At 42.5% G+C, this 14,341-nt stretch overlaps 1 protein-coding gene across 4 annotated transcripts in view; it reads left to right on the forward strand.

Moving 5' to 3' along the window:
• The window catches only part of MGAT4D (MGAT4 family member D), a 142,730-nt gene that overhangs the window by 25,687 nt on the left and 102,702 nt on the right, over window positions 1–14,341 (forward strand). The window contains exon 1 of one of the 4 annotated variants that reach the window (XM_075929908.1): window positions 6,910–7,370. The exons of 2 other annotated variants lie outside the window; for them this stretch is intronic. In XM_075929908.1, coding sequence (XP_075786023.1) covers window positions 7,280–7,370 — 91 coding nt within the window. In that variant the 5' untranslated portion in view covers window positions 6,910–7,279. Of the gene's footprint in view, window positions 1–6,909; window positions 7,371–14,341 lie in introns of those variants that run through there. One more of the 4 variants, XM_075929907.1, reaches the window with a different exon arrangement.

Genomic DNA, 14,341 nt, shown 5'->3' on the forward strand with positions numbered 1-14,341 from the left:
CTCTAACCCCCCAGTATAAATCTAATCTGCAGTAAATCAGATTTTTTTTCCCCTTCCAATGACTATTGCCTGGTGCTAGTGGCAGTCATTCAGAGTAAGGTATCTGAGACACCTGCTACACACCGAGCATAGTCATTCTGATGATCCTTTATTTTGTCATATGTTCATCTTGACCTTTCCTATCTGTAAGACTGCTTACACCTAAATGTGTGAAACTCCCATTGAAAATGTGAGACAACTATTTTAGTCATTGATGAGAAAAGATAAATTCAGACAGTATAAGGGCTAGATCCTATAAATTCGAGTCACTAGTATTCCTTATTCCAGGAAGTAACTAATAGGGCTACTTCAGTGAATAAGGACTATTCACATAATCCTTATTCCATAGTTTGCAGGATCTAACCCTAGTTAATTATGTTTTTCAGAAAGTAAATATCGTTAAGATAGAAGCGTCTTCCATTTATTGTCTGTTCTAAGTTTTGCCAGTGCTACTCCTAATAAAATTTCATACATTACAAAGTGACATACTGAAGTTTCTCCATGTTCACAGCTGAACTCTTCAGTGATTTCTAAATTGGATCCCCCATTGGTATAGAGGAGATGGGCGCTAGTAGAGAATTTTTCTGGGGCTGGGAGGGATCCTTTCCTTTGAAGTGCTCTGAACTCTCTCCCCCACCTCGATTCCAATATGGCCCAAGTCTTTAGAGTTTCAGGCATGCTCTCAAGCTAATTTGTTTGAGGCGGCATTGTGGAGAGCTGAAGCAATTTACACTGGGATTTTTGTCTGGTGATTTTAAATTGTATTAGTTGCTGCATGAATATTAGGTGAGATAAGGTCCAAGGAGAACACGAGATGAGACTTTGGATGATTTTTGTAAAATATAAATGTGTTAAGATCAAAATAAAGGAATGCAATAAATATTATGGAGGGCTGGTTTTCCCTACCATTTAGTAATCCAATATGCAGCTATGAATGGGAATTGGCTAGTACAATAATAACTAATAAACACTCTCACCCAAAATATGTCTTCAGTCACCCAAGAAATTTACCATCTCAGCCCTGGCATGGCTGATTACTATTAGAGTATTGATAACTCAATTTAAATAATATTTAAAAATATGTCTGAGGTTGGTAATGGTGCAACATACCTATACATCATGAAAAGCAGTAGATGGGTAAGATAAAATAAGAAGGGAAAGGCTATAAATGCTTTACTATTTTGAAAATATTTCTTGTTTTCAAAATATTTATTGTATTTGTTTATTAATACTTTTAAAAATAGATGTATCTTAGACTTCATGGCTACTCTTTGAAAAATATTTGTTCTAACAAATTCCTTCCCAAAGATATTTCAGGAAATGTAGTATACTTTTTTGTGTAAAATAAATTTTGAGGGATATCAAATACATGCCCATATGCCCACAAGTATGCATGCTTCGGCTGGCCAGGAGAAGGTAGGAGTGGCGTGCTGCCCAAGCCTCCCTCCCCCATGCTCTGGCTGGCCGTGGGAAGGCTGGGGTTGATTTCCCCGCTTACTTGGAGGACAATGGGGGTACATTCACACCCTTGCGGTCCACATTTACAAAAAAAGCACCCCATCACAGAAATTCCTGCCTATGGGCCTGAAATATAAGATATGGTCCTGTTGTCCACTGCATCAGGAATAATAACTGGAAACATGAGGAATTGAAGTCTACATGGCTGTTATTTATTGAACTCTGATAACAGGCTTGGCACAGCTTCAAGGAGCATTCAACATACTGTAGGCCTATGTTTCTCAAAGTGGTCCACGGATCCACTCAGAGACCTGCTAATGGGGCACTCTGGTGTGTTTATTTACCGGCTCCACAGTCACAGAGCTTTGTGGATCCCATTGGCTGCGGTTCGCCATTTGCAGCCAATGGGAGCTGCAGGAAGCAGCATGGGTTGGGCCGTCACTTCCCACGGCTGCCTTTGGCTGCAAACGGCAGACTGAAGCCAATAGGAGCCGTGAGGCTCCATGGCTATGGAGCCAGTAAATATACACAATGCAGCGTCCAATTAGCAGGTCTCTGAGTGGATCTGCGGAACACTTTGAGAAACACTGCTGTAGGCAGAAAAAACAGTTCAGACAAATATAGTACCTTAAACTCAGTGTACGACTCACCCTTGGTGAAATGCTTTATAGCATACATGTGCTTTTAAAAATGGATTTGAAGAAAAGAGTTAATGTACAGGAGAAGATGGTTTTCAGTGGTTGTTTGCATGAGACATTGCACCATACCAGTAAACTAAAGGGTGTAATTTTAAAATGATACAGTTAAATCAGTGCAAAAGGCTGCCTGGATACTCTTATTTTGGTATGAGTGATTTATTTTGGTTTATCTTAAGCTGATTAGGAGCAAGTTTAATTAAAACAAAATAAGACACTCATAAAAATAAGAATGGTCAAAGGTCTATGTAGCCCAGTATCCTGTCTTTCAACAGTGTCCAATACCAGGTGCCCCAGAAGAAATAAACAGAACAGGCAGTCATCATGTGATCCACCCCCTGTCACTTACTCCCAGCTTCTGGCAAATAGAAACTAGGAACACTATCCCTGCACATCTTGGCTAATAGTCATTGATGGACCTATCCTCCATGAACTTACTAGTTCTTTTTTGAACCCTGCTACATGTCTACATTGCATTCCTCCTTCGAGAGAGGAATGCAAATGCAGATGAACGAAATTGCAAATGAAGCACAGATCTGAATTTCCCTTGCTTCATTTGCATAATCGCGGCCAGCCGCTTTTCCGAAATACCGTATTTTGAGAAAAAATGCTGTCCACATGGGGTTATTTTGAAAAGAAACCCTTCCTTCGATATAACCCTTAAACTTCATTTTTTAAGGAGTAAGGATTATTTTGAAGGAAGGGTTTCTTTTTTAAATAGCCCCTTTTTTCTCGAAATACGGTTTTTTGGAAAAGCGGTCAATTGCGATTATGCAAATGAAGAGTGGGAAATTCAAGTCCGTGCTTTATTTGCAATTTCATTTGTCTGCATTTGGTCTTCAGACTTGGTCTTCAAAACATCCTCTGGCAAGGAGTTCCACAAGTTGACTGTACAACATGTGGAAAAGACTTCTTTAAGCCTGCTTCCTATTAATTTCATTTGATGACCCCTTGTTCTTGTGATATTTACTTTCTCCACACCGGTCATGATTTTATAGATATGTCATATTGCCCCTTTTTTTAATCTCTTTTCAAGATGAAAAGTTCTAGTCTTGATTCTCCTCATATGGCACTATGCCATACTCCTACTCATTTTTGTTGCCCTTTTCTGAACCTTTTCTAATTCCAATATTCTTTTTTGAAGTGGGGAAACCATAACTGCAAACAGTATTCAAGATACCATGGATTTATATGGAGGCAATATGATATTTTCTGTCTTATTATCTATTCCTTTCTTAATGATTCCCAATATTCTGTTCATTTTTATGACAGCCGCTGCACACTGAATGTATGTTTTCAGAGAACTGTCCACAATGATTCCAAGATCTCTTTCTTAAATGGTAAAAAAGCTAATTTAGATCCCATCACTTTATATGTAGTTGGGATGATGTTTTCCAGTGTACCTTACTTTGCATTTATCAACATTGAATTTCATCTGCCATTTTGTTGCCCACTCATCCAGTTTTGTGATATCCTCTTGTAGCGCTTCACAGTCTCCTTGGGACTTAATGATCTTGAGTAGTTTTGTATTATCTGCAAAATTTGCCACCTCACTGTTTACCCCCTTTTCAAGATCGTTCATGAATTTGTTGAATAGGACTGGTCCTAACACAAACCACTAAGGTATGTCTACACTACGAACATTTTGCGGAAGAGGCAATGCAAGTGAAGCGCTCATTAGCATTTTCTCATGCTTCATTTGCATAATTTCTTCCGATCCATTTTGTGCAAGGAGTTTTTGCGCAAAAACAAGCTGTCTGGATGTGTCCATTTTGTGCAAAACCCCCTTTTTTCGCAAGATCCTTATGCCTGTAAAATAGAGTGTAAACACAGCCTACTAGGGAACACCACTATTCACCTCTCTGCATTCTTAAAATTGACCATTTATTCCAACCCTTTGTTTCCTACAATTTAACCAGTTACTTATCCATGCTCTTATCCCATGGCAGCTTACTTTAAGGGACCTTGTCTAAGTCCCTTTAGTAAGGGACCTTGTCCAAGGCTTTCTGAAAATCTGAGTACACTATATTCACTTGCCCTAATGCTTGTTGACACCCCCTTCTTCACCCAGAGAATTCTAGCTGATTGATGAGACATGATTTCCATTTACAAAAACCATGTTGATTATTCCCCAAGAAATTAAGTTCATCTACATCCACACAAGTTTTGTTCTAGCTTAACAATTAATTAAAAAAACAAATCAAGTTATAGTAGTTCAGTTTTCTCATATAAACAAAAAAGAAGTAAGTGTAAATACACTATTGAGGGAAAGATAAGAAGAAAGGCTTGAAAGGAATGGAGCAAATAGAGAGCATGTTTGCAAGTAAATCCTCAGTTCATGTTAAGCAGTGAAAGCTTAACTGCTTTTGGTAGATTTATATTTTGAGGAATAATTGATGCAATGGAGCTGACATGTGCCAAGACTCCACACGCTAACGCCGCACAGTTCAACATATTTCTCCAATCCCTACATTCATTATTAAGTGATCATCATAATTTAACTTGCTCTGAGTAACTATTTTGCTTCAGAGTAAATCTTAATAACTAACCTCCTAATGCATTTTTGACAACTGACAGCAGACTTTCTCCTGTATATTGTCTCAGTTTTTATTAGTTTCTGGGGACAAATAATAATACATTTTACTAGCATTTTACTAGTAAAATGTAATGTGTTTTAAATTATAGCATCCTCCACTTCAAAATGATCATCTTAATCTGCCCAGCCACATCCTAAATAGGTTCACTTTTATGGTTTCATAATAGAGACAAGTAAATTGATTAATAATATAAAATGCTTCTAATACAGGTTTTAAAGTACTGGTATTTTTATTGTTCAAAGTAAAACATACCCAGCAACCAGCATCAGGAACTTAGTTTAGTGACTGAGAATAAGTCAAGAGGCAGGAATAGCTGAGTTCTAATCCGAGCCTTTCTAGTAACTCACTGGGCCATATTAATTTCTGACCTTCTAAAAACTATAAGGTTATGTGACTTGTGTAAAGCATTTATTTGCTTCAGACATGTACACTTGATTAAATGCAGCCCTGTTGTGATTTTTAGGATGGGTGGTGCTAAATTTGTCACCTATATCGGTTCATCATCATCTTAGATAGAAACTAGTTGTAAGGACACTGACTGCATGAAAAATAAGGTTGGGATAATCAAATTTCCATTGATGTTGAGTGGAAGTTAGCTGCCTAACTCTCTTAGGCTATGTCTATGCTACCAGGTTATTTCAAAATAATAACTCCTGAAATAACTATTTTGAAATAAGCTTATTCCTCTTCACAAGCAGGACTTATTATTAAATTTGAAATAACAAGTTCGTTATTTCAAAATATCAGGCTTGGTAGTGTGAACCACTTGCCCTGTTATTTCCAAATAAGGGGAGTTATTTCAAAATAACTCTTCAGTGTAGACATGTCTTTAGGTGCCTCGGATAATTCCAAATTAGATAACAAAGAATACCTGAGAATAAAGATGAACATAATCCACGGGTACAAACCAGTCCTGCAGTTTTGAGTTTTTATTCCAATAGTGCATGTTTATATCTGCAAAACTTCTCTGAAAAGTAATGTATCACGCTCACTGAGAATGTGGCATGAAGAGTGAGAGGCTAGTGTTATTCTTCTTTGTATGTTCCTTGCTATGAACATGAAATTGGAAAATAAACTGTGATGTAATATCAGATTGTAGTTTGTAATTTAGTTAGCCAGCACTGATTTGATAGTGTTTTCCCAACCTTTGCTTGGGCAATATGCCTGCCATTCAAATTAACTATTCTGTCAAATGCCCAGAAGAAGGCTATGTCTAGACTACGCTCTATTTTCGAAAGAGAATATGCAAATTCCATGGGAATTGCATATTTTCTTCTGATTTCACTTTCAAAAGCAGCTCTTTCGAAAGTGAAAGTAGTCTGGATGTGGGGGTTTTTTCCGGAAAAAAACCCTTTTAGAAAAAAACTGCTCTTCCTTAAAAAATGAGGTTTTCGAGGTTTTTTAGAAAATAGAGCGTAATTTAGCCGTACCCGAAGTTTCAAGAGGCTATACAGAGAGAGACTCTCACTCTGAATTCCACCTGTCCTTGCGCCAAAGGCAAACTCCTTGCGCCAAGGCAAATCTGGAAGCAGAACAAACTGTTGCAGTTAAGAACTGCCTCTGGTGCTTCTAGGGCATGCTCTTTAAGCAGACCTCAAATGGTGCCCTTGATGTCCTTGTTCACAAAGAACAGAGAGCTGGTAGATAGCAGAGCCACTAGGAGAGGGTGCCCTCCTAGTGCACTGCAGCTCTACCTTCTCCCCTGTACCACCTCCAGCCCCCAAACTCTCTCCCAGAGCCTGTATTCCTCATCCCCTCCTGCACCTCTACCCCTACTCAGACCAGAGCAGACTCAGTCTCCATCCACAGCCTGTACCCCAGACTGCCTCCCACTTCCATATTCCCTTGCAGAACCAAACCTCTCATTCACCCAAACTCCATCCCAGAACCAGCAGCCCCTCCTGCATTGCAATCCCCTACCCCAGCCCAGAACCTGCACCCCATAGCCCCTCCCACAGCCCCTGTCAGAGTCTGACCTCTCACTCCCCACTGCATCCCAATCCCCTGCCACAGCTGCACCCACGCACCCTCCCTGAGCCTGCATCCCTCCCCCACACAAACCCCCCCACCCCCAAGAGCCTTAGTCAGGTGTGGGGGAGGGTGCTAGCTCTGGGCACCGGCACAATGTCTGTAACCCTGCCTCCGAGGGAGGGCTGCCCGGGGGAGCCAGTCTGTGCCTGGCCATGGGGCAGGGCGGGAGGTGGTGCTACCTTGCTAGCTCTAGCTGCAGGGGCCGCCCTTGGGAGCAGAGCAGGGCGCTGGGGGGCTCCTGGGAAAAGCGGCCGCCAGCAGCAGCGCGCTCTGGGGCCGTGTCGTGGCAGGCGGCGCCGCAGACGGGGCGAGTTCCAGGAGCGCGGGCGGGGCTGCGGGCGGCTGCCGGAGGCAGAGGCGGCGCCGCTGGTGCCGGGCTGTCAGTGGGAGCTGCGGGGCCAGCGCGGACCGAGCGCGCCCGCCGCCTGAGGAGAGGCTGACGCCGGGGCATGCGGGGAAATGAGACTGAAGCCTGGCAGCGCCGTGACACTTCTGTGCCTCAGCGCCGCCTGCTCTTGGGTCTGTTTCACCGCCTGGAGCCGGAGCGGAGGTGAGCGCCCTCGCGGCTGCCAACCGCCCCATCGCACCGTTGGGAGGGGGGGTGGGGGGGGGAGCGTCCCAACTGCCGCCGCCGCGTGCACCTGCCTGGCTCCCCGCTAGCGGCCGCTCTCACCGCTCACCCGTGGCAGGGGGCGGCCCTCATTGGGCGGGAGGGAGCCGCGGGGGGCGACTGCTTTTCCCGGGCTGCTGCTGCTGCTGACACTGCCACAGGTGCAGCGCGCCTGGTTCCTGCTTTGCCTCCCCAGAAAAGGGAGCTGGGTGAATAGCAGCAGAGGGCGACCAAAATGATGAGGGGGCTGGAGCATGACCTACCCGGAGAGACTGAGGGACTTGGGTCTGTTTAGTCTGCAGAAGAGAAGAGTGAGGGGGGATTTGATAGCAGCCTTCAGCTTCCTGAAGGGAGGTTCCAAAGAGGATGGAGAAAGGCTGTTCACAGTAGTGATGGATGGCAGAACAAGAAACAATGGTCTCAAGTTGCAGTGGGGGAGATCTAGGTTGGATATTAGGAAAAACTGTTTCACTAGGAGGGTGGTGAAGCACTGGAATGGGTTACCTAGGGAGGTGGGGGAGTCTCCACCCCTAGAGGTTTTTAAGTCTCAGCTTGACAAAGCCCTGGCTAGGTTGATGTAGTTGGGATTGGTCCTGCTTCAGGCAGGGGGCTGGACTTGATGACCTCCTGAGGTCTCTTCCAGCTCAATGATTCTAGAAATCAACCGGTTTACAGGATGCTGATGCTTTAAAAAAAAAGACTAGGCTCAGGGCACAAAACAGCATTTCAGATGAAACTGATGTTTTAACCCTTTGCCTGCTGTCCAGGGCAGGGGTCTGATATTGAGAGATGTGGAGCTATTCTCATTGACTTCCTTTGCACTTCTAAAAAATCAACCCTCTCTGTTTTCCTCTCCTTCCACTCTTTTATAACCTTCACAACCTTTCATATTTGGGATGGTTAAGGGTTACAGCCAGAGATTTCTGAGGTGTTCTAATGTCTAATCTCATCCTGACAAGAACTATTCACATTTCCCGGAGTAAAGAGCATGCATATTGGTTAATTATTGTCCTGATTAAAATTAAGGCTAGGAAAAAAGCTGTTTTAAGAGGTCACATGGGAAATTCGCTCCTAACCAGTAACTGTTTAGGGGAAAATGTTTATATTGCAGAGCATGTGCTGAATTCGCTGGAACTAACTGTCCTCACTTTATCCGACATAAGTGGAACCCAGTGAGGATATCCCCTATTTTAAAGTGGGGTTGCATAGTCCAGTCCTGCTTCCACTATAATGTATTGCAAAACTTCCATTGACTTCAGTGCTTCAGGATCCAGCCTTCGGTGTTGCAGAGCCTAATTCTGTAAATACTTAAGCAGGTGTGCTCTTTTACTCACATGACCAGTTTAATAGACTGACTACTCAAGGCCCTAATTCTGTGAAGAGTAAAAAGGCAGTCCATTGACTTAAACACTGCAACAGAATTTTTCAGTTAAAACACAAAATTGAAGTTGGTGGAACTACAGTACACATAAAGTTGAAGTCTGATTGTTGCTCTGCAGGATGAGGAGTAGAGTAAGCAAAGTTACCATAGGCTGTGTCTACACTGGCATCCCTTCCGGAAAAGGGATGCTAATGTAGCACATCGGAATAGCAAAATCCGCGGGGGATTTAAATATCCCCCGCGGTATTTGCATTAACATGGCTGCCACTTTTTTCCGGCTTGGAGATAAGCCGGAGAAAAGCGCCAGTCTAGACGTGATTCTCCGGAAAATAAGCCCTTTTCTGGAGGATCTCAAAGTAGGAATAAGAGATCCTCTGGAAAAGGGCTTATTTTCCGGAGAATCACGTCTAGACTGGCGCTTTTCTCCGGCTTATCTCCAAGCCGGAAAAAAGTGGCAGCCATGTTAATCCCCCGCGGATTTTGCTATTCCGATGTGCTACATTAGCATCCCTTTTCCGGAAGGGATGCCAGTGTAGACACAGCCTAAGTGTTTACAGGCTAAGGTCCTGAATCATACTTTTAGGTGAAAATTATATTACAGAAAATTCTTGTCTATATTATTAATAAACACCCTGCTATTAAAATGAAAAGTGTAGGAATGGAGTTGTTGCTATGTTAAAGCTTTTTGAGTCTCACTTTTATGATGATTTTTAACAATTTATCTTCATATTTTATTAATCTGGCATACTGAAACTGCTAGTCCTTGGGCAATACCACCTTGTTTTGGTATCTCACACTGAAAATTAATGTTTAAATCAAAGACAAACCTTTAATTTTGTAAAGAATATTTCTGTTAATTTCAGGTTATGTAAGATAAATGACTTCTATATCATTTATCAGTTCCACAGGTAACCATGTCTGATACCTCTCCTGGGAAGGCTTAGATTATATAATTATATAGCACATGGGAAAAGATGATAAAACTGAAATTATTTTCCAAAGCTAAAGAAGAGCAGTTTTCTGTTAAAACACTAGAGGTCTAAACACAACTTGGTCATGAGTATATTTTGTGTGAGAAAGGGGCAAACAGAATTTTTGGATTCACAAATGTTTCCTGAATACATCTTCACAAAGGGTTCAGTTTTATAAGATATATAGATGTGTTATTATGAGCCCTAGGAATTAGTCACTTCTTGTAGGAATGAGGGAGGCTTTGTAATGACTTCTTGCATTCTCTCTCTCTCTAAATATTACTGTTTCTATTAATTATTAATATTGCCTAGTGTCAATAGGGATCAAGGCCCTATTGTTAGGCACTGTACAGATGAGTATAACAGATAAAAAAGCTGTTGGGACTTGCTCTTATTTTCTCTCCAATTATGAGGCTGTTTAACTTATAACTTGACATTTTCAAAAGCAACAATTTTACTGAAAAAGATGATTGTGTAGAAATAAATACAATTAAGGTAAGATAGTCTAAGGAACTAAGATCTAAATTTGATGCAAGCAAAACTTCAGACTGCTTCCTTTGTAGTCTAATAGTCAAGACCTGATTAATTCATATTTAGTTTCTCCTTGTTTCACTTTCATTCATGCTTATCATTTTGAGCTTTCATGGCCTCTTCTATATATTTATGTTTTGACTACTGCTTTTCTCTTCTCTCCAAATTTGCACTCTACATCCACCAATCAATAAATACACACACATCTAACTCTTCTCAGCTGGATTTGACTTTTCCTTTACTACTCTGTTTTATTAACAAACTTATTGTGTTGATGGGATTTTTCTTAATTCAAAGTTTGTGTCTTTGGTTGTACTAGATTATGTGACTATTTTAGTAAATAAACAGATGGAGTCACTTGATAGAAACTGGGTTAACTGATAACTGTGATGTGAATGTAGTACTGTACTAATAGATGAAGCGTTAGTTCACAATAGAAGCAGATCCAGCTCCAGGCAGTCATGATCCCTTGGAGCACTCCTGCATCCCCTTACTTAAGTGTTGGGGTCACTCCTTTTTTCAGAGAGACAGGAATAGCAGTATACCATGCCAGTGTCTGGTGCAGAGAGAGCAGCCTCAGCTTCTCTTTTTCCTGTCCCCCTTTTCTCACATCTTACAGGACTTAAATTCTAATTGGTGGGGTATTTGCTTGAGTTGATGAGCTGGATGTGACTTCATTGCCACATCCAATGAGGTATAAAGTCAGATTTAGTATTTGTCTTCAGTCTTACCTGTTATGTTTAAATGTCTGTAGGCTAGGGAATAGTTTTTATAAGTAACCATCTCCCTCCCTCCCTTCTCCTAGTAGTTGATTTTGCACTTATTCTCCTGTATAGATACTGATCGTGCTCTACATCACTCAGAGCTGTTGTTTCAGGTGTTTTGCAGTGTTTGTCTACACAATAGGGATGAAAACCCCCATTTAATTAGTTAACCGGTTAAACGTTAAGTTTAACCAGTTAATTGATTAAATGCTTGGGGGCGGGGGAGGACTGCTTCAGCTTCAGCTGTCATTTGTAGTCATGCTGGGATGCTGTCTGGGGATTGGTAGCCTCGTGTGGGGACAGAAGCAGCAGTCCCCTCTCCCCGTTACTGTTAAGGGTGATGCTTACTGGTTAACTGGTTACTCGTTCACATCCCTACTGCACAACACAGCTTTTAGCGACGTGGCCATACTGACACAACTGTGTTGCTAATAGTTAGGTGATGTAACTGCTGTCTTTTTTTTTTCTAACAGAATGCTTCCACCCCCAACAAGAGTTGTTTGCATTATTAACATGAGATTACTCCTGCTGACAACGTGCTGGTCATGGTGGCACTTGCCATAGCAAAACGTCTGTCTTTTGGGAATGAAGGGTGTATTTTTAGCACCTCTGAACAACAAAAGTTTTGTTGTTCAATCGATATTGTAGATATTAGTGTTGTCCCTAACCTGAGTCCTATGCACACACCAAAAAAATCTCTTAATTCAGAGGTGGTTTGAATTGGCTGTGGCCCTTCAGAGAATGAGATGTAGTAATGCTGAAGTTCTGCTGATGTTTAATCTAGCAGTAAAGGAGGAATCAACCATTCGGTGATATTAATACAGTCACTCTGTACAGCTTAAGTCTTGTATTGCCTTCTCTGCAGTGTTATCTAAAGAAAAGAAGTCCTCAGGCAGGTGTCACTACATCACTTACGCCTGATTCATGTTTTCACATTTTGTTGGTTAGAAACTTACTTTTTTTTTTAATAATGAAGGCTCTGTGTGATGTAGTCAGCAGGAGCTGGGTCCCTAGGCACAGGTCTATAGTGTCTATGGCTTAATGTGATAATTTCCTTACAAAGACAGATTTAGCTTTTCACCTGCTTTTATAAATATCTTCTGCACGCTGCTGAACAGCTGTTCCCCAGTGTGGAGAATGCACTGGGACATAGCAGAGTTGATCAGCAGGGCCAGCAGAGCCCCTGAAGTAGCCTCACGGACCTCTAGAGGTCTGTAGACCCCAGTTTGACTGCTATCAGTGAGTGAGCAGGTTTCAGTGTAGCAATGCCTGTTCCACATTCTAGACTCTTTTTGCTCTCAGCTTTTTTGGTTCCTGCCCAACCCAAGGCATGACGTGTCTGTGAAGCAGAAATGTGTGCATGTTAAGTAAAGAAAAGTGTGTTATCATGGACAAAGTCCAACTTGATTGTGTAATTCCACTCACTGATAAAGTAACTGCCCTATTTAAGTAATTTTGATACAGGTTCAAAGTTAGGGAAAACAATGTAATAACTAAAATTTATATAGAGATCTGCTACTAATATTACAACAAGGTTCTTCCTCAATCAGGTGTGGAGTCAGATTTAGTGTTCGTCTCTGTATTGCCTCTCTGTCTATGATAAATCACACAGGGACATGGGCTTGAGAGAAGAGGATGAGGAAGGAGAACATCTCATTTGTTTTTTCATTTAAAAATAACCTCAGTCACTTTGCAAATGAATTTATATTATCATTACTTCACAGAAAAGATTTTATATTTTGTTCTTGAAAAATATTCTTAGTACAGCAAAGTGTTCAATAGATGTAATGTGAAAGGGATAAAGAGATCGTAAGGAAAGTCTTTTCTCCTGGGTATCTTTTTAAAAATACCTGATGCCCGCTGCACTTTGCATTGCAAATTAAAAAAAAAAAAAAGCTATTCAGAAATAATTTTATAACACTCCAGAGATGAGATTCCTCTGGTTGGTATGGTTTAACAATGTTGAGAATAGGTGAACCCTATCAGAGGCAGGGAAATGGAAATCCCTGAGCTATATGTGTATATATTGAAAACTCTGTACAATCTTCATTGATATTAACTAACTGATGCAACTCTGTGTGTAACCTCATAATTATGTTTACATAAATCGAATCATGATTATAGTAACTGGAAATGCTATCTTGGACTCTGATGGGCCCAACTCTTGTGCAGTGCTACAAGGGAAAAAGGCTTTGTGCAGACATAGAGCTCAGTCTGGTCCTAAATCGTCTCTGGATAATTTTGCTGTAGAATGCTATGATTAGGGTCCTGGGAAGCATTTTTAATATATGTAACTCTTTTGGCAGGTGGAGTTGACAGGAACAATGACCAGGTTCAATATTTTGGGTTTCTCTTAATACTACAAAACAGCTCAGTTATCCAGTCAGTAACCTGGGAAAACTAAACACAACCTCTCAGCACTTCTAAGAGGCAATAGTTCCCCACTCACCAGCGCTGAATCTTGCAAGCCAAGAAAATCCTGCATTAATTTGGGAAAATACTTGTAACCAATACAAAAGCAAGTAACCTTAAGCCAGTGGTCCCCAACCTTTTGTGGTTGTCGGGCGCCAAGGGGCGTGGCCGTTTGCCCGCCGGGCGCCAGGGGGCGGGGACACTTGCGCGCCCAGGGGTGCCCCCCCCATAGCCACGCGCCCGGGGCCGGCGCTTCTCCCCCCTCCCCCCGCAAGCGCCGCGCGCCCGCGGCCGGCACTTCCCCCCCGGAAGCGCCGCGCGCCTGGGGCCGGCGTTCCCCCCCCCCCCCCCGCAAGCGCCGCGTACCCGGGGCCGACGCTCCCCGCAAGCGCCACGCCATGTGCCCGGGGCCAGGCCAGCCCCGAGCACCTGGCGGGCGCATGCAAATGCCCCCGCGGGCGCCATGGCGCCCGCGGGCACCGTGTTGGGGACCACGGCCTTAAGCAAACACCCACCCCTCACAATATGCTTGGCAGTATCCTTTGCCTCAGTGTTTGACCTTACATTGTGATAGTCTGATTAATGTCACTTTAATGTGCTGCGTCCCCAGCACATTAGGAGTAGATCTCTATATAAATATACCAGAGGGGCTGGAGCATCTGTGAGATGATCAAATCAGGGAAAATTGCTTATAACCAGGGCTACTTACAGCCCAAGATGGGGGTCTTCCTCTATAAGGCACCAAACCAGTCACACAAGGAAAGCATTTCCGCTGCTAGTCTAGCCAGCAAGAAGTTGCACAAGTAAATCCCTTAGACCAGGAGTGGGGAGCTTTTTTAGGATCAGGGGCCA

The sequence above is a fragment of the Pelodiscus sinensis genome, chromosome 5 (assembly GCF_049634645.1).
Source record: "Pelodiscus sinensis isolate JC-2024 chromosome 5, ASM4963464v1, whole genome shotgun sequence".
Taxonomy (NCBI): domain Eukaryota; kingdom Metazoa; phylum Chordata; order Testudines; family Trionychidae; genus Pelodiscus; species Pelodiscus sinensis.